The sequence below is a fragment of the Heterocephalus glaber genome, unplaced genomic scaffold (assembly GCF_053883595.1).
Source record: "Heterocephalus glaber isolate CG9 unplaced genomic scaffold, H.glaber_assembly_v1.0 deba00001594, whole genome shotgun sequence".
NCBI classification, from domain to species: Eukaryota; Metazoa; Chordata; class Mammalia; order Rodentia; family Bathyergidae; genus Heterocephalus; species Heterocephalus glaber.
In genome coordinates, this window is record NW_028258369.1 from 12,236,397 (window position 1) to 12,262,813 (window position 26,417).

The 26,417-nt window shown below is 38.2% G+C and overlaps 1 protein-coding gene across 1 annotated transcript in view; it reads left to right on the forward strand.

Annotated features, from left to right (window-relative positions):
• The window catches only part of Bend2 (BEN domain containing 2), a 72,378-nt gene extending 52,334 nt beyond the window's left edge, over nucleotides 1–20,044 (forward strand). Inside the window, exons 13-14 of the mRNA XM_021245373.2 lie at nucleotides 11,711–11,914; nucleotides 17,021–20,044. Of these exons, the coding sequence (XP_021101032.2) occupies nucleotides 11,711–11,914; nucleotides 17,021–17,187 (371 nt within the window). The 3' untranslated portion in view covers nucleotides 17,188–20,044. The remainder of the gene's footprint in view (nucleotides 1–11,710; nucleotides 11,915–17,020) is intronic.
• The last annotated feature ends 6,373 nt before the right edge of the window (nucleotides 20,045–26,417 follow it).

A 26,417-nucleotide genomic window follows, 5' to 3' on the forward strand; every position in this document is an offset into this window, starting at 1 on the left:
GAATACTTTCTGCTATTTGCAGAATATCTGGCAACACTTTTTCTCAACTTTGATTGGAGTGAATATGGAAAAGACCAAAAAGCCTGTATTTCCCATATCAGTTCTCTGATTTGCTATTTAGGTTTTGAAGCCAAAAGTACTTCAGTAAGTTATTTTTCATCTAAGTGTGGTAACTGCTTCATAAGTCCATACTGTATACAACTGCATAACTGATAGAGTAACACACAGAATCTTTAGGCCTTGTGCTAAATATTTCATTTACTTAATTAAGGGGACAGGAGACGTTTTTTCAAAAGCATAGTTCCCGTTTCACTACTTGATTTTTATAGACTATAAAATAACCTAAAGAAAAATCAAATATAGTGTTATGATTAGTACACTTGAAACTAAGGGTTATACTGGAAAATATTTCAGCTACAAAGATGTTTAGAAAATCTTTTTCAGTATCTCACCGAGTAACATGAAAAGGAACCAGCTGTGTATGTTCCTTGACTATTTCATTAGTGGCTGAGGACCTCAAGGCAGGCCCCTCCTTACCTGTTCCCGTCCAGTGATGATGGAACGTGGTAAAAATAATACTTGTCATGAGGTTAAACTATCACAAATGTTTTACACCCTACATAGTTAAAATAGTAACAAGAATCTTTCTTTCTCAACCATTCTATCTTCAAAGTACATTAGACTTTTTGTATCCTACACGAGCCATTAGCAAAGAATATCATATCTATTGTCTTCTCCTGATAAAGTATTTAACTTAATGACAATTTCTAATTTCCACCAACCTCTCTAAAAACCTCACTTTATTCTTGCCATGGCTAGTTACTCTTATCTCTCTGGAGTAAGTTTATGGAAACTCTTTGCCAAGAATATTTGTAGCTGAGCTTATGTTTTCCTGGTGAATGGCTTGATTTCAGTGATAGCTCAAGCACCATCTGTCTAAAACCGGTCTGCTTATTTTTAACATTCCATTTTATAGCTTTCAAAAACTGCACCCAAAACAATTTGCATGTAAAATTAGGATGCCGCCTGGAAAATGATAATTTGCATTATATGCTTGAGCATCAGAAGAGAAGCAACATCTGCCAGGTGCCTCCTGTGTGCTTGGCAAACAACCGGATAGGTTCTTGCCATTCAAAGTGGGTTTGTGGCCCAAAAGCAGCAGCAGCTCTGGTCAGTTTATAAGTGGAGTCCTTGGATTCTACATCAGACTCACTGAGGCAGAATTTACATTTTAGCAAGACCCTCCAGGTAGTTTGTGAGCACACTAAAGTTTGAGAAGCCCTAACTTATGGCAGTGGTTGTTACTCCTGGATGCATATTATAATCATCTAAGATCTTTTTAAAAAACATTACTCTTGGACCCCCTCAACACACCCACCGGCGACCAGCTTGGCCACGTGGGTGCCTGCACCCCCCCCCACCTCTGGCCTCCTGGCTGTGCCGCTACCTGCTACCTGGTTTGACACTATAGAGGCACAGGGGCCATAAAGGCAATCATCCTGAGCTGCAGAAGTGAGCAACAGATAGAGGGCTTCTCTCAGGCTCCTTGATGAAAACTGAAGCCCACTGGAAAAGTGAAGAGAATCTCTGCAATAAAGGCACACCAGACCACTTTACTTGGTAAGTTGGAGGGATCATCACCTCCCATTGGAACCTGGACTATCTTCACAGGAAGGGCAGCTGGAACCTGCAGTAGAGCCTTGCAGAGTTCAACCCTGCAGGAGGACAGGGAGCTCAACTTGGAACTTGCAGCCAGAAATCTGCCTGAATTTCACAGGTCTGTGACTGGCTCGCTGAGACTCATTGACTTATAACTGCACACTGCTGCCCATGTTGTCTATTGTGACAGCAAAGATATACCCTGAAGGAGGCCCTTCATTTTTATCTTTTATTTGTTATTTTCAAAATTATTATTGAGGTTTTTTTGCACATATTTTTAACTTTTTCCTTTTTTTACTCTTTTCAGATTTTTATTTTTCTCTTTTTTCTTTCTTATCTTTCTTTCTCACTCCCTTGCTGTACCACATTGTTCTTCATCTCCCTTGTGTTCCTCTTCTGGCCCTAATTTGTATTTCTTCTTTATTTTTCTTTGCTTCTCTTTTTCCTTCTCTCACCTGAGTCCTCTGGCCTCACTGCTAACCTTCCTCTATCCTTCTACCTACCTATCCCTCTCTCCCCAACTCCTTCTAACTCCCCATCCCGAAGGGTAAAGTTGCTATAGTGAAGAGTTTATTCACTATAAACATATGTTGGGCTGGTCCTCGATTTTGATTTAATTCACACAGTTAAAAGTGATTAACTACTACAAATTCTTCTAAGATGTACTTGACGCTATGGTGTTGCTGATTGTATCACTTGGGCTAAGGTGTTGTGATTGATCTAATCAGTTGTCCTTCCTGGTATAAGGAAAATGCGACAGCCTCAGAGTCATTAGAGACTCAAAACCAAAAAACCAGCTATATCTGGAAGACACCTCTGAGAAGCAATCATTCCATAAGAGTTCTAAATACAAGCAACAAAGATACTTACAATAAGTAACTTCGAAGTATCAACCCAGGAATTAAACCAAAGACAGTACCAAAAACAAAAATGAGAAGACCTTTAAGGCACAAACTCAGACTTCCACCCCACAAAAGCCAAATTCTGAGGGAAACAAGGTGGAAAAGTCTGATAATCAACCACCTGGGCACCCTGAACTGATAGCACAGGAAGTAACAACAGATGAATGAGGCTCTAGAAAAATTGAAAGCAGAAATAAGCTCTCAGATAACTACAGAGATGGTGAGCAGAGTGAAAGACATGATTAGAGGCTCTGGAACAGAAACAGATAAAAAAAAAATAGATGAGCTCAGAAACCTGCTGGAAGCCATAAATGCCCAGCATAAGAAATGGAAACCATGATCGCCCAACATAAGAAAGAAATGGAATCCATGAAACAGATTAAACATATCCAGGAGATTAAAAACTTCATTGAAAGTATGCACAGCAGACTAAGGGAATCTGAAGATAGAATATCAGATACAGAAGACAGGATTGTGGTTGATGACCATGAAAACAGAGCTTTCTTAAAGATAGTAAGGGAGAGAAATCAATCCAGCAGCTGCTAGATGATACAAAGAATAACATAGGACCGATAGGAATCCAGGAAAAAACAGGAGAAAGTACAATGGACCTAAAAAAACTGTTCACAGAAGGAATAGTCAAAAACTTCCCAGACACAGGTAGAGAATTAGACATACAGATAAGTGAGGCATATAGAACTTCCAGCTAGCCACAATCAAAAAAAAAATCTACACCTAGACATAATAATAGTAAGGATCCCAAAAACCCAACAGAAGAACACAATCCTACAAGCAGTGAGAGAAAAGAAATCAACTACAAAGGAAAGCCCATCAGAATCACAGCAGACTTCTCAACACGAACCCTGAAGTCAAGGAGAGCCTGGAGTGAAGTATGTCAAGCCCTAAAAGAAAACAACTTTCAACCTAGACTGTTGTATTCTGCAAAATTATCTTTCGAAATCAATGGGGAAATTAGATACTTCCACGACAAAGAACACCTGAGAAATTTCATGAACACCAAACCAGCACTCCAAACAATTCTAACCAATATCCTAGAAAAAAACAATGAAGGTCACAATTCCATGAGGCCCAACAGAGGGAAGCCACCAGGCAAGGTAAGAAACTAAAGGGAAAGGGGGGAATAATAAGAAACAAAAGAGGCAACAACAGTAAAACATCATGAAAAGGATGAGGCAATATCAATTCTAACCATCAATGTTAATGGCCTCAATTCCCCAATCAAAAGAGATAGACTGGCAGAATGGATTAAGAAGCAAAATCCAACAATATGCTGTATACAAGAAACACACCTAACTCAAAAAGAAATTCATAAACTGAAAGGAAAAGGATAGAAAACAGTTCTTCATGCGAAAGGAACCCAGAAAAAAGCAAGGGTAGCAATCTTAATTGCAGACAAAGTAGATTTCAAACCGAAACAAATTAAGAGAGACAAAGATGGTCACTACATCCTTGTGAAGGGAACAATCCAAGAGGAGGAGATGACAATCATAAATATATATGCACCAGACATGAATGCCCCCAACTATGCAAAACAAATAATAATGGACATGAAAAACCAAATAAGCGCTAATACAGTTGTAGTGGGTGACCTCAATACCGCACTATCACAAAAAGACAGATTATCAAAAAATTAACAATGAAATTTTAGAACTGAACCAAGCTATTGAACAAATGAACTTAATAAATATTTACAGAGTGTTCCACCCCACAAAATCAGAATACACATTCTTTTCAGCTGCACACACGTCATTCTCCAAAATAGACCACATCCTAGCTCATAGGACATGTCTAAGTAAATGTAAAAGAATTGAAGTTAGCCCCTGTATATTATCAGACCATAGTGCAGTACAGTTGGAGATCAATAACATAATCTGCAACCCCCCCCCCAAAAAAAACATGGAAATTGAATAACACTCTCCTGAACAACCAATGGGGCACAGAGAAAATTAAAGAAGAAATTTGACAGTTTCTTCAGGTAAATGATTATGGCAGTACAACATACAGGAATCTAGGGCCGAGGATTTAGCTCAGTGGTTTTGCCACCTGCTGCGCAAGTGCAGGGACCCAAGTTCAATCCCTAGTACTGAAAACAAACGCACAGGAATCTATGGGACACAATGAAAGCAGCTCTACATGGGAAATTCATAGCATTCATAGTGAATGCCCATATTAGGAAAACAGAGAACTTAAATAAATGACCTAATACAGAACCTCAAGTTCCTAGGAAAAGAATATAACAAACCCAAAGCTTGTACAAGAGAGGAAATTATTAAGATCAGAGCAGAAATCAGTGCCATGGAGACTAAGAGAACGATACAAAAAATTAATGAATCAAAGAGTTGGCTTTTCAAAAGAATAAATAAAATCAATAAAGCTTTACCCAACCTTATCAGAAAAAGGAAAGAAAAGGCTCAAATCCATACAATTAAGAAAGAAAAAGGTAAAGTCACAACAGACCCAGCAGAAATCCAGAGGATCATCAGTACCTACTTTGAGAACCTGTACTCTAATAAAATGGAAAACACAAAGAGATGGACAGATTCCTAGATACATATGAATTGCCAAAGAAGAAGCTATAGAAATTCTAAACACCTGAATTACAATGACTGAAATTGAAAATGTAATAAAAAATTTACCAACAAAGAAAAGCCCAGGTCCCGATGGCTTCACTGCTGAATTCTACAAGACACTTAAAGAAGAACTATCACCATTACTCTTTAAACTCATCAAGGAAATTGAAAGGGAAGCAAGTCTTCCAAATTCATTCCTGGAAGCAAGTGTTACTCTGATTCCACAACCAAGGAAAGACCCAACCCAAAAAGAGAACTACAAGCCAGTCTCCCTAATGAACATAGATGCAAAAATCCTCAACAAGATACTGGCAAACAGAATACAGAGGGTCATCAAGAAGATCATACACCCTGACCAAATTGGATTTATCCCAGGGATGCAAGGATGGTTCAATATATGTAAATCAATAAATGTAGTACACTATATTAACAGAGTCAAGGACAAAAACCATATGATCATCTCAATAGATGCAGAAAAGGCATTCACCAAAATCCAACACCCATTCATGAGAAAAATGCTCAACCTGATTCAGAAAATTTCTGAACATTTCTCGACCTGATTAAGGCTATCTATGAAAAACCAACAGCCAACATCATACTAAATGGTCAAAAACTGAAAACTTCCACGCTAAAATCAGGAACAAGACAAGGATGCCCACCATCACCCCTCCTATTCAGTATAGTTCTGGAGACATTAGCCACAGCAATTAGAAAAGAGAAAGAAATAAAAGGAATAAAGATAGGAAAGGAAGAAGTTAAACTGTCATTATTTGCTGATGATACGATACTTTACATAAAAGACCCAAAAAACTCTGCCACAAGACTTCCAGACTTAATTGACAAATTCAGTAGAATAGCTGGATACAAGGTCAACACTCAAAAACAGCCGTCTTGTACACAAATAACAGACTCACTGAGAAATTAGGGAAACAATTCCTTTTACAGTAGCATCCAAAAAAATGAAATATCTAGGAATCAGGTTAACAAAGGAAGCAAAAGACCTCTACACTGAAAACTACAGCACTCTGAAAAAAGAGATCGAAGTGGATATAAGAAAGTGGAAAGACATCCCTTGTTCCTGGGTAGGAAGAACCAATATAGTGAAAATGGCCATACTTCCAAAACCACTATATAGATTTAATGCAATGTTGATTGAAATTCCAACAATATACTTCACAGAACTAGAGAAAACCAAAAATTCATTTGCAGCAGAAGAGAACTAGAATAGCAAAAGTAATTCTAAGCAACAGAGACATGGCTGGGGGTATCACAATCCCCCACTTGAAACTATACTACAAAGCTACTGTGATAAAAACAGGATGGTACTGGCAAAGAAACAGATGTGAGGGTCAGTGCAATAGATTAGAAGATGCAGAAACAACTCTAGACATACTCAGCCACCTCGTCTTTGACAAAGGAGCCAACCACCCTCATTGGAGAGAAGATAACCTATTTAATAAATGGTGTTTGAAAAACTGAATTTCAACTTGCCAAAGATTAAAACTAGATCCATACCTATCATCATGCACTAAACTAAAATCAAAGTGGATTAAAGATTAAGTATTAAAAAACAGAAACACTAAACTTGCTGGAAGATAAGTTAGGTAGAACTCTTGAAGACATTGGCATAGGAAAAGACTTCACGAGCAAAACCTCAGTAGCATGGGAACTAGCAGAAAGAATCAACAACTGGGATCTCATCTTATTAAAAAGCTTCTGCACTGCAAGAGAAACCACCAACAGAGTTAAGAGACAACCTACAATGTGGGAAAAAATGTTTAGCAGCTGTACCTCAGACAGAGGACTACTATCTAGAATATATAAAGAACTGAAAAAAATCAGACCCCCCAAATTCAAAGATCCAATTCAAAAATGGGCATCTGAAATGAACAGACATTTTTCAAAGAATTAAAAGCAGCAAGTAAATATATGAAAAAATGTTCAACATCCCTGGTCATTGGAGTGATGCAGATGAAAACAACACTGATTCCACCTTACCCCAGAAAGAATGGCTGCTATCAAGAAATCAACCAGGAAGCTCCTAGGGCAGAGAAGCTGAGCCAGTCCCAGAACCCAGAAGGAAGCTCCCCTGCCGCCATCCCAAGCTCCTAGGGCAGAGAAGATGAGCCGCTCGGGTGCCAGAAGCACCCCCTCCCCACCCCGTGGAAATGAGAAGACACATAAACAAGCCTCAAAAACAGACTTCTGGATCACCTACAGCAACCCCAAAGGGAAATGAGATGAAACAATCTGATACTCAACTACCTGGACTCTCTGAACTGGCAACAAAAGAGGATCTGGGAAAAATGAAATCAGAAATAATTACTCAGATAATAGCAAAGATTTTTCTCATGGTGCAAGACATGATTAATGTAGAGAGGACACAGATAAAAAAAATAGAGAATCTGAGGAACATGATGGAATCCCAACATAGGAAACAAATGGAATCCATAAAACAGATGCAAACAGATTTCCAGGAGATTAAGAAATCAACCAGGGCCAGGGATTTAGCTCAGTGGTTCTGGTGTCTGCCTCGCAAGCACAAGGTCCTGAGTTCGATCCCCATTACCAAAAAAGAAATCAACCAATAACAAATGCTGGCGGGGGTGTGGGGAGAAAGGACCCCTTCTCCATTGTTGGTGGGAGTGTAGACTGGTGCAACCACTGTGGAAATCAGTATGGAGATACCTCGAAGAACTAGGACTAGAGGTCCCATTTGACCCAGCTATTCTCCTGCTGGGTATCTTCCCAAAAGAATTAAAAGAATCATACCACAGCAATATATGTGCACCCATGTTTATAGTGGCACAATTCATAATAGCTAAAGCTTGGAAACAGCCCAAGTGCCCATCAACTGGAAACTGGATCAAGAATATGTGGTTTTTTTAATAAAATGGAGTACTACTCAGCCATAAAGATTGAGAAACTAGAGACATTTATAGCTAAATGGATGCACGTTGAAGCCATCCTCTTAAGTGAAATAAATAGGACACACATGTGTAATACCTAATAGTTTCTCTAGTGTGAGAAACTGAATGTGTAAATAAGGGTTAAAATGATTAAAATGAATAATTGATAATTTGAAATAGGAAGAAATGATCCAAAGGGGTAGGGGTGGTGGGAAGGGAAGGGGAAAGGAAAAATTATGAGAAGAGAAAAAAAGTAGAAACAAAGTCTTTATTAATAGGGAAGGGAGGAGGGGGTGAAGGGTGCACAGGTAATGGGGGAAAAATAAGATACATCATGTACAGGTACAAGCACCCAATGATAAATGTAAACATACTGTATACCTAAAATGTACCAATAAAAGAATTCAAGCAAAAAAGTTAAATAAAATAAAAAACATTACTCTTGCCAATTCTCCTCTTACACCACGAGAGATTCTGGTTGAATTTGCTGAGAGTGGGACCCAGCATGGATGTTTTTGAAAAAAGCATTCTAAAGGTAATTCAGATGTACAGCCAGATTAGAAAGCCAGTAGGGAGAAAAAAAAAACCATTAAAAACAAAAATTGTCATTCCCCAAGAAACTTGTTTACTCATTTATTCATGGAATGTTTATCAGGCACTTACTTTGTGCCAACAATTATTGTTCAGTTCATCAGATAGATCTACCAAGTCCCCGAGAAGTAGCAAGTCATGGCAGCGTGAGGGAGCATCCACACCTCTGCTTCCTTTCAGATAGTATTGTGGCACACAGTATTTATGTAATGTCAGCCCAGCTTTTTAGAGATACTGCCTCCCTACCAACCTACAAATTCCTGGTAGATGCTAGAGCATGTACAGATATTTCTCATTTAATGACCTACCTGTTTAACAATTGTTCACACTTAACCCACTGCTTTATGTTCTGTTATATTACAGTACTGCATGTAAGTTATGCAAATAAAAGCAAAGTCATCAAGTTGGAATTTTCTTTGACAGTTTCTTTGTTCTGAACATTGTAATGTACATACTATATACAATTCCCCATTTCGCAGCTGTTATGGCTTACATCTAGATGTCCCCCCAAAGCCTCATGTGGTTATAGGTGAGGCTTTTCAGAGGTGGCTGGACCTAGGGTGTGTGATGCAGAGTTTAAGGATGCGATTCTGGGATTGACTCATGGCACAATGCTAGGATTAAGGGTGCTGGGTCTAAGGGTATCCGTGCTAGGGCAGGTAGCCCAGATACAATATAAAGGATGAAAAGAGGGCTGCTGTTGTCACTCGCTGCTGCTTCACTATTTCACTGCTTTGCTGCCTTCTGCCTGCCATAAACTTTCTCCTCTGTGATGCCCCCCTGCCAGGCCACCCTTCCTTGGAGCCAGCCAATTAGGAACTGAGAACTCTACAAACTGAGTCAAAATAAACCTTTACTCCTTTAACTTTGGGTTTCGAGTATTTTGTCTCAGCAACAAGAAAAGTAACTAAGACAGTCACAGGAATGGAACTGGGTTGTTAATGAGGAGCGTTTGTACATACTTTGTTACTATGGGACTTGGTTTATACATTGTTGACAAAAATAAAGACACCCCTCCCAACCCCATTATACCAACATCTGTACACATGAATGCTTGAAGGGCTGGTGGTAGGAAAGGTAATTCTCAGTTGTCTCCATAGACAAGGGCCTTAGAAACAAGAAAATGGGAATTCTGTGCAGAGCAGTAATACTAAACCTGACAGCAGTGATAATGCAGTGATCACTCCTGAATCACTAGGTGGGTTTTAAAAATAAATTTTCTTGGTGATATATATGGGATCTGGGTTATGTGTTCAGGGGACTCACTATGCTATTCTATTTTTACATATGTTGGAAAAAATTTCATAAGAAATTGAAGCTATTTATCCTCATATTAATGAGCTAATAAAATATCGATGCCTGGTTCTAAAACTGGTCATTTGTAAAGTTAAGCTGAATCCGTTATTTTTCCTGTGGAGGGCAGCTCTTTACCCACTCATCTGAGAAGTATAAACTCTCAGGCACCTGCCTCTGCAGGTGAAGGGGAAGGAGCTGCAGCTGGGATCAGCTGGAAGTTCATATTCTCTGTGTCTGGCACATTGCTCATGCTCAGCAAGTTTTTGGCATGAATTAATCCCATTCCTCAGAATGTTGCATTCCCACTGCCAGCTGTCTATCGAAGTCATGTCCTGCTTTCATTTGTGTCAAGTGGCGGTTCTGTAGGGGGCAGTTCCACTAGCCCCTAGTGCCTCACTGCTGGCCTTTAGCATCATCACTACCAATAAGTGTCCCCGAGATGGCAAAACTTTATTGTGTCTTTACCCTATCTTCCATGTCAGCCTTCAGTAGAATGTTACCTGAGATCCTGTTCAAACAGAATTATTTTTATTATTATTATTTTTTGGTACTGGGGATTGAACTCGGGACCTCGTGCTTCTGAGGCAGGTGGTGGAACCACTGAGCTAAATACCCAGCCCCAAACAGAATTATTGACGTGATATATTTTTATATTTTATTTTTCCATTATAAAAGTAATCTGGGTCTGGGGATTTAGCTCATTGGTTCCGCCTTTTCACAAGCGCAAGGTCCCGAGTTTGATCCCTGGTACCAAAATCATCATCATCATCATCATCTAACTGCTGTATTCGTTAAGGTTGTATGCACTGTAGAAACAGACTGGCTAAATTAAACAACAAAAATCAACAGATAACTAGCTCCTGTACTTAAAGAAGCGAAGTACAAATCAAACCTATGGCAGGTAGGAGCTAGGCCCCAAGAATGGCCCCAAGGCTGTGGGAAAGAAAAAGTATCTCATCTGGGGAGCTTGGTTTACAGGTGTCGTACAAGCTCTGCCTGGGAACAGATCAACTAAGTGTATCACCATGAACTGCAGAGAGATGAAGATGAACTAGAATTGAGAATTGAAAAGCTTAAATTAACATTTATTTTGTCAGCTCAGCTTCAATATATCTAAAATATATTTCAGATGAATCATCAGTGTGTTGATTTGTAAAATGAGTTTAATACTAAATAGAAATATTTAATACTAAATAGAAAACCTACATCTTAAAAATTTAAATATTTCAGTAAGAAACATGGTGCTTATTTTTGGAAAAGCTTTTCTTATAAGTAGAGAAACAATACTTAAAACTACTTGAAATTTATTAGTAAGTGAAATTTTAAAACTTATTGTATCCTAAAAGGTAGCAGAATACTAAATCTTCCTCTTGAACAATGGGAACACGTGTAATCACCTTATCAGTGATTTCTGCCTCATTTCTCATGCTAACTCACAATCCACTAAAACTTAAGGCTTCCATTCTTTTAACTTCTCAAATTCTCATGTCTAAAAATTCAGAAAAATCAGCCAGGAATGGTGGCTCATGCCTATAATCCCAGCATTCTGGGAGGCTGAGGCAGGAAGATTGCAAGGTAGAGCCTAGGCCGGACCTTGACTCAAAAATAAAAGAAGGGTCAGGGCTGTAGCTCAGTGTGAAACAAAAGACCCTGACTTCAATCCCCAGTCTCCCCCACCTCCCCAAGTCAGAAAAATTAGCCTTTTAAAAAATGCAACCTAACATCTGCCATGAAAATTGATGTCTTTCTTTTTTGCTTCCAGGATATTTTGGAAATCCATCCAGGCATATAAAGATACCAAATTCAGTAATAGATATAGCAAAATCCAAGCGTTGCCCAGAGGAGTCAGCCAAATACCTCCTCCACCACCTGTTCACAGAAGATGTCCTGATAAGAAGTAACGTCTATGGCAGTTTAGAGCAAGGCCTGTGTGCCCTTGACTCCAATAGGATTAATGCCATCCGAGGTTTGTTACATATACAGTATGTTGGAATAAATACAAGCCAGCTGTTTTAGGGAAGAAGGGCAGAAAGAATCCATCCAGTTTGTGTATGTTCTCAGGAGAGGTGGTGCTTACACTAAGTCCCTAGTTAGAGAATAACAAAGTTAATTGTATCTCTCTTTACATTTGGATGCTTAGGGCTAATTGCTCTGCCCTGAATGGGTTTACTATGATAGGAAAGGGGTTATTGACTGACTCCCTGCTCTGTCCTCCCTGCTGAGGGTATGGAAACTCAAACACCTTCTTTGAGGCTTAAGGTCAAAGTTGAAAGGCCTCATCAATTTGCAGAAGTGCCAACCATACCACAGCAGGTTAATTTGCTAGTTTTTTATGATGAATATTAGCACATTGTAGTCTCTATCTGTGACATGTAAATGAAGTAAGAAAGCTTCTAAAAGCAATTGTATGAAATCTTAAATTTGGACAGTAGGAAGCAAGAGTATTTTCTTGTGTTTCTGGTACTCAGGAAAGACAGCTCTGGACCCCACCTAACCTGATTTCCTTCATATGCAGCAAATTGGAACAACATTGTGTTTTATACTAAACTAAAGCTCTGCTTACTACTCCTTTCGTAAGCATTTGCTGTCATCTGACGCAATTTTTTCAACTTTTTAAAATTTTACTGCAACTTGCAGTGAAAAAAAAAATTTACATTGCGACCTAGTCCATGAATGTGTATGTGGTTTATTAAAAAAAAGAAAAAAAATCAAAGCAAAAGTTTCACAAACAGTATTTTCTCTTTGTATAAGAGTTGTAGTCCAGCTGGGGATTTAGTTCAGTGGCGCTTGCCTTCAAGCACAAGTTCCTGAGTTCAATCCCTGGTACCGGAAAAAAAAAAGTTATATTCCAGTGTTTTCTATTATATTCTTTTTCTTTCTTTTTTTTTTTTTTTTTTGAGACAGAGTCTGACTTTATAGTTCAGGCTGGCCTTAAACTTGTGGTGATCCTCCTGCCTCAGCCTTCTGAGTGCTAGAAATATAGATGTGTGCCACCACACCCAGCTTCTGTTATATTTCTTTTAAAAATGTTGCTGTGACTGACTTTGCAACCTAGTAATGGATCTTACCTTACAATTTGCTAAGTTTTTTTTTTTTTTTTGGTACTGGGGATAGAACTTGGGTCTTTGCGCTTGCACAGCAGGCAGCGAAACCACTGAGCTAAATCCCCGGCCCCTTACCTTACAATTTTTTTTTTTTAATATGTATGGTCTAATTAGTTTTATTTTTTAATTTTTTTTTTGTACCGGGGATTGAACTCGGGCCCTTGTGCTTGCACAGCAGGCGGCGAAACCACTGAGCTAAATCCCCGGCCACCTTACCTTACAATTTGAACACCACTGAGTTAACCCACCAGGCAAAAATTCCAAACCCAATGTCCTCATACCTTAAAATAGAAAAGGTTTTTTAAACTAATTTGGAAATGAATGTATTTATAGAAGAAATAATGTCTTAGTGTGAGGGAAGCAAGGTTACTTTTATAGTTCTTTAATATTTGAACTAGCATAATTCCTTAAAAGTTGATGAAAAATATTTTTGTATATTTCATCTTGTTTTCTGCCTTACTGAATTACATGGAAATCAAGAAAATGTCTCTTGCAGTAAAAAATACTCACTAGTTTGACATACTATTCACATAGGGCATATTTTAATAGATTTCTCATAAAATTCAAAGTTCTGTTGCTTTGTAGAAAGGGCAATCCTGTGACTTATTTCAGCAGAGAAAAAACAGAGGAGTCATTGTTATCCCTAGGGGCAGAGCCAGACCCAAAGAGTAGAAGCCAACAAGGAAGCATATTGCACTTTAATATAAGGATAAAATGAACTTGGAGAACTGAAAGAGCCAAAACAAAAACTGAGTGACCAGAGATAGGAGGAGATGTCTTCAGTAGAAGGCCTGGGCTTATAGCCTCTAATGTAATCTATGAAAGTATCACTTCATTGCAAACAGTTACACTAAAATGTATGGAGAAGAATATAATAATATAATCAGTACTTGTCTAACCATTACTGACATAGACATTTTAAAAATAATAAGGTATTGTTTATATAATGAAGACTACAGCCCATCATCTCTTTCCCTTTTCTTCCTCCCTAGAAGTAATCACAGTCCAGGAGTTGGATAGATCATTCTCATGTTACCTATGTTAATAGAGCCATAAATAATATACAATACTGTTCTATAGTTTTAATGTACATAAATGAGAATGTGCAGTACATATCCTTTTGTACACTTTTTGTCCCTTTACATTGTTTTTAGAGACCTGTTCATTTTAACTGGTGATTATTATCCCATTGAATGGATAAACTAAGTTATTTTTCTATTCTAGTAACATTTCTTATCCTAAGATTGTTTTTGAAGGAACTTAGTAGTCAAGGATAACTATGTCCATTAAGCAAAGGAGTTGATTTCGCATAAGAAATTCTCTTTGACAAGAGTTCATTGTCTCTTAAGGGCTCTCTAGGGCTCTCTAGAGACTACTTTATATGGAGAAAGTTAATAGGCTACAGTTTTGTAATAAAAAAACTCTTACTCCTTACACATCCCTCCATCCATGTCTGTATATTACAGAACTATAAAATTGTAGCAAGAGGAAGTTCTTTACACGTCTTTTAATCCAGTGTCCCACCCACAGCTGTATTTCCCATCTCAGCTTTGATGCAGAATTGCCTGCCCCGGGCCTTTAAATGCTTGCGATCATGAGCCACCCTCTGTCTCAATAAGGCGATCCACTCATTTCAAAAGAGCTCCAGTTCATGCAAAGCTTTTTCTTGTAGTGACTTAAAATGTACCCCCTTGTAAATTACACGTTTGTCCTAGTTAGCTCTTCAGGTCAATCCATCATTTTTCACAGGCTGGGCCATCAGATAGTTAAAGACAGCTATTACTTCTGGCTAGGGCTTTAGGAGATAATAACCTTTGCCCTTCAGAATGAAGTGAGAGACAGTCACTTGAATCAGGTAGAGATAAAAATATCAGCTTCATTCTTGAATCATACATGCCCAATTCTTCCAAACTTTCCAATGTAGAGATATCTCCACCTGGAAGCATGAGAGTTGGTGAGGAAGCATTCTATCCAACCTTTTCCTATATTGCCATGTTTCCCTGATCTGATTCTATTATGGTCTCCAGATGTGCTCAAGTCGATCCACAGTGCAGTAGCACTATTACCTACTAGGTTGTTAATATAGCCTACAATGGCACTTGCTTCTTTTAAGTTTATGGTCAACTAAGAGCCCTAGATATCTTTTCCTGTATACTGACATTTATGTAGTACTGATATTGTTAGCATTTTGGCTGTTATCATGTATAATAGTCTCTCTCCCGTCGCTGGGACAAAATATTTGACACCTACAACTTAAAGGAGGCAAGGTTTATTTTGGTGCATGATCAGCTGGCTCCAAGGCAGAAGCAGCACGGTGGAGGGCTATGGTTGAGGAAAGTTGCTTACCTCATGGCAGCCAAGAAGCAGAGAAAAAGAAAGGAGAAGGCAAGGACAAGAAAATACACTTCCAGGGCACACCTCTAGTGACCCACCTTCAACCTGGCTCCAGGCCAGGAGGTTCAACCTTCCTAAATGCACTGATGAGTAAGTATAGTGCTCCCATGATGCAATCACCTGAGACTTTGGAGGCACATATTAGATCCAAACCAGAACATCATTTCTGCTGTTAGTATGTTTAAATATCAGTGTAGGATTTCATATTATTTCTTCTTCATTTTATCCTGTTAGTACAGGTCAGCTTTCCTCAAATTGTTTCTCAAAGACAGCTGGAGTTGATAAGTATTTCATGAATAACATGCTTCTTAGTCAAATAATCAGCAAAGACTTTAAGCTAGTAAGCACCATAAGGGCCTCAGTGGACTCTCAATTTTAAAACATGTTTTGAATGCCTTTAGCTGTCAAGCCTTCCAGCTCTGCTCAGGCTTGGCCCTCTTGTCATGCAGTGTCATCTCCCTCATTTATGTGCCCTACCAGAGCCACTGCACTTATAAGCACTTATAATCTTAGAACAACGACAGTTACTGATGTTACACATCTGCACTGTGGAATTTCGCAAAGTATTTAATATGCCATGTATAATGTAAATCCCCCAGTGGGGAATAACATTTCCCATTTATACAGTCGGAGTCTTTTCCTCAAGAAACTTCTTCCAGGACCAGTGTTTTAGAGAATACACCAACCAGTTTTGGCCCTTTGCCACTGCCTGTTGCAGGTTTTGAGATGGTGTATTTGTCTTCCCGTGTGTTAATTACCCATCCCAGCTTTGCTTCATGGGCCCATGAATAAGCCTTTCCCTAACTTTTGTTAATAAAAATATTCAGTTCAGCAGAAGAGAGCTTGATACTGAATCCGTTGACCTAATATAAATGTTTCCTTTATTCCTTTGGGCATGAAAACCTTTTCACTTTGATACACCTTTATTTTGGATATATGCGGTGTTAATGGCATTGTCCTGTTTATCAGTCTATTAACCCTAGTGAAAAGTGAGGTTAATGTTGCAAACTAATGCCAAGTTGTAGGGATCACTAAATTCTCTTGTAAGGGCTCAAAAGTACTGAGGTAATATACATTAAAAAGTATCAAAGGCAACTCTGATCTTCTAATAAACATTTTTCTTCTCTGTCTCTCCCTTTGTCCTCCCACTTTCAGAGTGCTTGAATTATGATTCTCTGTTATTTTCACTTATGCAAGTCATCCTGATCTAAAGATAGTCATCCCTTTTGTCAGATATAAATCCAGGAGTAGCAAAAAAAAAAACGTTAGCAGTTTCAGCTTCTTGCATCTCCAAGGTTAAAGACACTGCAGCCTCCTGTGGATTACAAAGGCTTAACATGCCTGTGTTTGAGATAATGAATAGCAGGCTAGATGCATGTTTGATACATTTTAGTTAAAATTTCAAAGATACTGGGCTAGAGGTATAGCTCAGTGGAAGAGTGTGTGCTTAGCACAAGTGATACCCTGAATTTAGCCCCATAGCACGCCCCCCCCGAAAAACAGTAGAATTAGGGGTGAAAAAATTCATTTCTCTCAGAAGTAACTGTTCTGTTTTGGGACTTTACCACCACCAGAATTTCTCCAAGACAACTTCTCTGCTTATGATCTAGAAGAAACTGGATGCGACTGGCAATTGTGTGTGATCGCCATCAACAGCTATCTCCATAGTTTTAGATCTGACTTTGAGGACTCTAGGGTCAAAGTACAGAAGCGGCTTTCATCAGTGAATCCTTCAACATAGCCAGAGCCAAGAGAGAATGATGAAACCGACTCAAACATTTGAATGTCAGCCATCCCACTTTCTTAAAATGTTAGATTGTCTGTAAGCCTCTCAGTTATAATTCCAAAACAAACCTGAAGAAATAGCCAAAGCTCTTTTTTTCTGCCTGCAAAGGGAGACAGAATTGCAGTAGGAAGATATGTAATGGTTTTGTCTTTGAACGAAATGATGGGTAGGATGCTGCTATGAACCTCTGATTGAGGGAATAGTAGCAAACTCAACAGTTGTTATTGTTGCTATTTGAATGTAGAGTAACACATTTAGCATTTAGTGATAGGTGAAATCTGAGTGTCAGTGAAGCACAGGTAGATAGACAGAGAGCTGTGGTTGGAAGCACAAACCACAATACCAAGCATAGTAACTTGCATGTAATAGACACTCTGTATTTATCAAATAAATTGAAACAACACAGTTTAGATATAAACTGGTGATTTAGAAGGGAGGTGTGATTTACATACGTCCAACATACCCACTCTCACTTTCTTATACATTCTTTAGAATCTTAGGATTGATATAACGTTTGTCTGACCTAAGCCTTCCAGACACAAGACTTAATGTTCTTTTGATTTACTCCTGATAAGAACAGTATTCTTTTAACTACTCATGATAACATTTTATCATAGACGTTTTCTCAGGCTGAACCCATAAAATTATATCAGGAGATGTTTTGATACCTTTTAAGTAGTTTTAAGTTTAAAGACTATGTCACTGTGAATAATAAGAATCTGACCAAATGCAGACACTAACCTTATTCTTGGTTTCCAAAGTGTCTGGGTGAAGGTTTTAATATTTTGTATATTTTCAGATAGATTTTACTAGTCAAGAATGCATACAAATTTATATCCCACAATATTTAAATGAAAGAAAATAGTCAGAAATTTAATGAGATGAAAATAGTTTTAAAGGATATTGGCAGAATTATTAGAGTTTTAAAAAATCTATTTTACTCATGAGTAGGATTTTATTTTTAACCTAAGCCCCTAATTTTAAAGAAAATTCTTCAATGTTTTATCCAAAGGAAATAAGTACAATTTCATCATTTGTGTAAGAAACATTTTGTGAGCTATAATACCCTCTTTCAGCTTTCAACCTGTCAAACAGTCCTCATTCACTTAATGCAAATTTTAATTATTAAGCAAGTTTTTCCCTTGTATAAGTTACTTTGGCCATTTTCTTGTGACTCATAGGTTTGTCTTAGATAATTGACCTTAACTAATTTCAGTTTTGGGATAAGGTAAATTCAACAGAAAGTAATGTCAGCCAGTCAGTTACTACAATTTACATGAAAATTGACAAGTCGTCTTATTTTTGTGATCTGTGAAATAGTTTAAGATGTTTTTGTACAACTACTTTATTGAATGCATATTTTTATATGAAATGTCTTGGGAAAGTTAAGTTCAACTTTTAGAATATTTCAGTGAAATTTAGTACAGTTTTATAAAGATTAGACATGAAAGATTGGTTTTGGAGACCTGAGAGTGTACCTAGGCAGTAGAGCACATGTTTAACATGCTTGAGGCCTTGGGTTCAATCCCAGGAGCAAAAAAGAAATTTTAAAATTTATTTTTTATTTGTTGATAAGATTTCTCACTGTGTAGCCCAGGCTGGCCTTCAATTCATGAGCCACTGCCTCAGCCTCCTGAATCCTGGAATTACAGGTATGCACTACCATGCCTGAACAGAATTTAGTTTTCAGTACTCTGTTGTCTAAATAAATAATTTGCTATAGTAGTTGCCTTTATAGTTTTTCTACATATAATGTTTATATATTTAGGCTAGGCCTACAAAGGTTTTAAGTCTGATGGGGTTTTTTTGTTGGTTTTTTTTTGGTACCGGGGATCGAACTCGGGTCCTTGCACTTGTGCAGTAGGCGGCGAAACCAGTGAGCTAAATCGCCGCCCCAAAGGTTTTAAAAAGTAGATAATTTTTAAAATCTTCATATAAAACTTTTTCTCCCATAAGGGGCAAAAGAGTTTTGTACAGAGTTAGATTCATCTAAGTCTTTACCTTCACCATTCAGTTTCATAAATAATTGTACAAATTACTAGTAATAGAGCTAATACATAAAAGTAATCCACATTATAAACACATCATATTATGCCCCCAAAATATATGCAGTTATTATGTCAGTTAAAAATAAAATTATAAAAGTAAGACTATATAATTGGCAAGAATAAAGTTCAACTTGTATATGTAGAATTCAAGTTAGATTTGCATTTTCTGATCTCTAAAATATTCCTTGGACTGGAAGCAGAACTACAAAAAACTATATTTGCAAACATATTTCAGTACTTATAAGGTTTATGCTTTATGGTGATTGCATATATAAGAGCAGCCTTATCTTAATAGAACTTTCCATAACAATGGAAACATAAACATAACAAATTTGAAAAATAAATTTATATTGTCCAATGTGGTAGTCACTGGGCACATGTAGTTTTTGAGCACGTGAGATGTGGCTAATTAGATGAAGTAAATTTAAGGTTTTATCTCATTTTAGCTAATTAAAATTTAGAATTAAATAATAGGTAGATAGTGGCTACTGTGTTGGATGACAGTTTTTTTAATTTTTTTATTTTTTTTCAGTGCTGGGGATCTAACACAGGGCTTTGTGCATGCTAGGGAAGTGCTCTACTACTAAGCTACAGCCCTAGTTCCAGCAGTGTCTTTTATTTTAAAAACGTGTGCAAAACAGTTCCCATGGCTTAATAGTAATACAGACATTTGAGCAAAATAGATTTTATAAAGATATTTCACATTTTATTTTAAACTAAATTCCTGTCTTCAAAATGCTTCAGCTTAATCTTTTTATTGTATTACCCCAATAAATGTCTGTTCTTGAAACTTGTTCTTACTACATGTTTATCTTTAACATTTGCTTCCAAAGTAAAATCAATAAACATTTAAAAGTCTTACTAGAGATATGTTGATGGTGGTTGTTTTTTGAGACGGGTTTTTGCTAAGTTGCCCAGCATGGTCTAGAACTCACAATAGTCCAGCTTCAGCCTCTTAAGTAGCTGGAATTACAGGTATCCTCCACCATGCCCAGCTAGTTGTTTGTTTTTTTGTTTTTTTTTTTTTGGTACCGGGGATCGAACTCGGGTCCTTGTGCTTGTGCAGCAGGCAGCGAAACGACTGAGCTAAATCCCTGGCCCTAGTTGTATTTTTAATGAACTCATTTTACAGAACTTGTACTGTTATCTGCAGTGTTTTATATTAATAACATTTTCAGCCAATTTCATAAATGTGACAGCTAGAGTGTTTGCTTTCTTCCTTGATGAGCAAAAACAAGCAATACATTAAATTTACAATGACCTTTTATAACACTCTAAAAAATATGCTCACCTCTTTTGAGATGCGATAATTGGTAATTTCCACATAATTAGTAAAATTAGTTTAGAAAATTGATGGGTGACAGATCCAACTCTCAATCCACAAACACAAGTGGCAGGAAATATAACTTTATTTTTGGATAACTTAATTTCTACTTTTTTTTCTTTTGTGGTACTGGGGATGAAACTCAGGGCCTTTGCACTGAGCTACATCCCCAGACGCCCCCCTTTTTTTGTATTTTTTGAGACAGGGTCTTGCTAAGATGCCTAGGCTGGGCTTGAATTTGAAATTCTCCTGCCTCAGCCTCCCAGAGTGCTGGGATTACAAGTGTATGCCACCATATTTGGCTTTAATTTCTATTTTGAGGCTCCATGAACTGGGAGTGGAAACAACTTTGATCATTCAAGGCTTCTGAGTTTCCATGGAAGGCAGAGTAACCCAGGACATGATCAGAGGTAGGTTTGGGGGAATACCTGTGGGTGGATGTGTTCATTTTCGCCAGACATGCTTCTAAGTTCTAGGGGTCTTGAACAATGCCAAGCTAGGTAGAGGACATCAGAATTAGATTCTTGTCATTTTCTGTAGCCATCAGTTGAAATGTCCTTTTGTCCCATCTGGTCTTTAGCCATTAGCCATTGTTATTTATTGTTATTTCTGTCCCTAAGACCCTTTTAGATCAAGCAGTTCCTATCTCTGCACCTTCCAGGATCCCCTCAAACTCATAGGAATCATTTTGCTGTTGTTCATTTTTCACAGGAAATGGGTTTTGTGCAGTTCTCTGTGTACTGCACTTCGTATGGGACTGGCTACATAATCTGCAGGCCCAGCACAAAATGATTAATTTACTCTTGGTATTATTTAGATAGCACATTCTTCCATTTTTTAACTTATTATTTTGACTTACAGAAGAGTTGCAGAAATAGTACAGAGTTCCTATATATACTTCACTCACCTTCCTCTGGTGTCACCAGCTCATATAACCATAGTACATAATTAAATTAACATGGGTACAATACTGCTAACTCTAGACTATCTTCATGTTTCACTTGGTTTTCCACTAACTTGTTTTTTGGCTTTCAGGATTCAATGCAAGATCCCTTCTGGCATTTATTTTGTGTCATGTCTCCTTAGGCTCCTCTAATCTGACAAATCCTCAGTCTCGTTTTTCTTGACCTCAACAATTTTGAGGGATACTGACCAATTTTTTTTCTTTTTAGAATGCTCTTATATTTGGGTTTGCCTGTTTTCTCTCAGTTAGATTGAGGCATTCTTAGGAAGAACACCCCAGAGATGACATGCTCTTCTCAGTATTGCAGCCTCTTGAGTTATTCAATAAAACAGTTAACAAGATGGTTCAGTAGTTTGTCCAAAATCACAGAGCCACTAGCACCAAAGTCAGGACTAGACCTCAAGTCTCACTGTTGTGCTTGGAGTGTTACCATTAGCCCATAAAGCCTCTCATATATTTTTCAACACCACTGAATTATTCAGCACTTGCCTTCTAGGGTCATGACTACCCATTCCTTGTTGGAAGCTGGAGGTAGACAGAAATCCTGGAAGAGAAATAGGAGTTTCAAACATCAAGAAGTTAAGCACTTGCTCAGTATCTGGGTTGCTTCATGAATGATGATGATGATGGTTAATATTTCTTATGCCTCAGCTGTGTGGCAGACACTGGGTTTTTTTTTATGGGGACCGTCTTGCCCTCCTGGATTTGTTTTGCAGAAGAGAAGCTGAAAAACATATGCCCTCAGATCCTTATCTTAGTATGATTCCAAGTTAGAGTTTGCCACTGAGAAGAACTTGTGTGAAACTTGAAGGTAAAAAGGGGAAAACCATTCTTCATAGCCAGACCCACAGGCAGATGAGATTTACAGAAACTTCCTGAGGAACTCAGGAGAATCACAACTTTCGCAGATGCAGGCAGTGAGGAGGATAGGGTGAGGATAGGTTTTCAGAGGCTCCTGAGAACTTCAGCAGCTTGCCAGAAATTTTTCAGGCCGTGGTGGTTCAAACTGAGATCTCCAGTGTCTGCTTCCTTCCTGTTTGATCGCTCCTCCTTTGACCTCTGTCCTAACTCTTTTTTTTTGGTACCAGGGATGGAACTCAGGTCCTTGTGCTTGCGCAGCAGGTGGCAAAACTACTGAGCTAAATCCCCGGCCCATGTCCTACACCTCTTAATAGTCCAGCAAACTGCTAATTCCTATGCTAAAATCTTTTATACCTGGTGATATACCACGGCTTGTTTCCTGAAATGACCTCTGACATCAGTGTAATATGTTAATTCACCACCCTTGGAGTTGTTGCCATTAGAAATGAGAGGACTCACAAGTTGATTGTGCTGATACCCAGCCATGAGCAGTTTAATAAATATTTCATATATTAGCGATGAAGCCAAATAACTTTGTTATTAGAATGTGTTCTTATGTGAAAAAAAGTGAAGATCAAAATTTAATTTCCCTTTTTTTTTTTTCAAATATAAAAGCTGTTTCCATATGAGAGCATTTCTAGGCACCCTGAAAGCACTCAAAAACCATAACCAGAGGACCAGAAATAGATACAATCCCACTCATTTGCTTATTTGTCTTTGCCTCTAACCTGAGCTTCCCAAGGGTAAAGATTATGTCTGGTGCCTAATGCAGCGGTCTGAGAATAGTAAGTGCCCAATAAACAAACATGTTTCTCATTCACTCTGCCTTACTATCTCAGAAATCCTGCCATTAGTTTTATTTCTTGGGTTTGTGCTTAATTTGACCTTTTCCCTATTTATGTCTGTTCTCATCACTCATGCCTTCATTAAGATGTTAAATCCCTTCCTGAAAGTTGGTTTGATTCATGAAAAGAGCATCAAGACTTGTTTAGTCTTCAGAGACTTCTGCACAAACATAAGTGTGCAATAAGGGCTGCAACCTCCTCTGTAAAAGGAAAAGAAACGAAAACAATGTTCTGATAATTTTATAAAAGGTAAAAGCAAGACTACAAATATAAAATGAACACAAATTAGAGATTTAATTCATTACTAATGAAGGAACTGGTAAGATGTTATCATTTCAAAAGACAAGTCAAAGCTCAGACACATGTATAAATCAGAATATTAAAATGAATGTGCAAATTGAGGCAGAATTGGCTTCTTCCACAGTGGCAGAAAGAAGTTAATTGAAACCACCAGATAGAATTTATTTGCATGTCTGTAGATGCACTTCTATCAGTTACATATAATTTATAGAATAAAGTGATTCAAAGACAATAAAAGGTGCAGAATCAGAATCAGATAATCTAGACTCTAGAAGCGTGTGCTCTAGAAAATGCAGTTTTCCACTGAAGCACATTTTTTTCCTATAAATGTAAATATCCATGAATATAGAATTATAGATTAAGAAGCTGCCACTATAGTGGGGAAATAAGTATCCATTAAAAGTAATGTAGACAGTATTAAAGTGAAAGGCCAGATGTAGACTGAAAATATGAACAATGCATGTCTGATGGAGGACTTATACCTGTTACTTATTATTATGGCTTATACCTAGATGTCTCCCCAAAGCCTCATGCACTCATAGGTGAGGCTTTGAGGAGGTGGCTGGATCATGGGTGGGTGATGCTGGGTTAGGGTGTGATACTAGAATTGAAGGTATATGATGACTAAATTGGTTTAGCATAGTTCTAGGCATGCATAATGGAAGCCCCATCTTGGGTGTCAGTGGCACCACTCAAAAGGGTGGTAGCCTGAATGGAATAAAAGAGAAAGATGGAAGACAGGCTTGCTGCTGGCTGCTTGCTGCTCACTACCTTCTGCTTGCCATGCCATAGACTGTCCTCTGCGATGCCCCTCTGCCATGCTGTTCTGCCTTGGAACCAGCCGAATATGGACTGAAACCTCTACAAACTGTGAGCTGAAATAAACCTTTCCTCCTTTAACTTTGGGTGTTGGGTATTTTGTGTCAGCAATGAGAAAGTAACCAAGGCACATATAAAATAATCCTATAGATCAATAATGAAATGATGAGCAACCCAGTTTGAAAAATGGGTAGAATCCTTGAATGGGCACCTATTATTCCCAGATCACTGGGTTAGGCACCAAAGATACAATCTTTTTTTAAAAAAAATTTATTTTGAGACAAGGTCTCACTAAATTGTTATGGTGTCTAGGCTAGTGTTGAACTTGTGATTTTCCTGCCTCAGCTTTCTAGAGTATTGAGATTATGCCTGGCTTGAAGACAAAATGTCTGCCTTCAGTAAGCTCAGGCTAGTGGCAAAGACTAGTGAGTGATAAGCAAGTGATGATGTGGAGGCAGGCTCTGTGTACTATAATACCAGCACCTGAAAGAAAGGGAGTGTATCCATTTCTGGTCCTCAAGTTATGGTTTCCAAATGCTTTCAGAGGGCCTGGAAATGCTTTCATATGGAAACAGCTTTTATATTTTAAAGATAAAAGTAATTTAAATTTTAATCATCATTCTTTTTACATAAGAACACACATTCTGATAACAGAGCTGTTCAGCTTTATTGCTAATATATGAAATACTTCCATATTTAAAAAGATATATGAATGGCCAGTAAGCACCTGAAAAAGTGCTCAACATCACTCATCAGATTAATGCGAATTAAAAATGAAATGAGATGCCAGTATATACTTGTCAGAATGGCTAGTATGATAACGACTGATAATACAAATTGTGGGCATAGCTGTGGAACATTTGCAATGCCATGTAGTACTGCTGGCAGGACTAGAAGATGGCATAGGCACTGTGGGAAAAATGTTCAGTAGTTTCTAATAAAATTAAATGGACAGAGCTGGGCATGATGGTGCACCCCTGTAATCCCAGCATTCCGGAGGCTGAGTCAGGATCGGCATGAGTTCAAGTCCAGGCTGGGCTACACAGTGAGTTTGTGATCGCCAACCTGACTCCATTTGTGTAAAGTCCAGTGATGGGGGGGGGGGTGGTTTGCCTTCCCGCTTGGGAGTCCCCCTCAGTTAATGCATGACACACTGCCATCATTTTTACTGCCTTGTAAACAGGATGCCTGTGTGAGTCTGTAACTATATGTTATCTTTGTGACCTTTTGATAGAGCAATCTACAACTATGTTATCTTTACTACCTTGTAAACAGAAGACCCCCCTGCACCTGTGTGATACTTTGTTTTAACTAAACTGTGTGAAACTGCCCCATCCCCACTAGCTTAGCAAAATTCTGCCCCTGTGAAACTCTGTTTGTGCTCCCCCTCTCCCTGAGCCCTCCCCAAATAGAAGAGCCCTTAAAAGGACCCTCCGAACTGCCTTTCCTTTGTCCAGAGTTTTTGGAGGCCTGAGCCTGCTCTGGATCAGCCAGCTTATAATAAAGGATTCCATTCAATTCAGAGTGTGGCCCATCTCTATAGTTCCAACTTGCTTGGCTCTATTACAAGTTCAAGGCCAGCTTGAACTATATAGACTCTGTCTCAGAACTAACTAAATAAATGGAAAGTGCAGTAACCTAGAAATTACATTTCTAGTAGAAATGAGCACATATGTCCAGAAGAACTTCTACAAGAATATTCACGTTAGCTTCATTCACAAAAGCCCCAAACTAGAAGGAACCCAAACTGTAGTAAAAAGACAATTCAGCAGCAGCAACAAAAACCCAAAACTGCCAATACATGGGTGCCAATCATATGGGTGAATCTCCAAATTGCTATGTTGCACAAAAAAATCCAGACAGAAGAACACCTGCTATATGAGTCCATAAATGTGACATTCAGTAGGCAACACTATGGCGTGGTGTTGGAAGTCAGAGTAGTAGCTACCTCTGTTGGTGATATTAACTGGAAGGGGCACACAGGAGCCTTTCTGGGATAATTGAAATGTTTTACACATTGAACT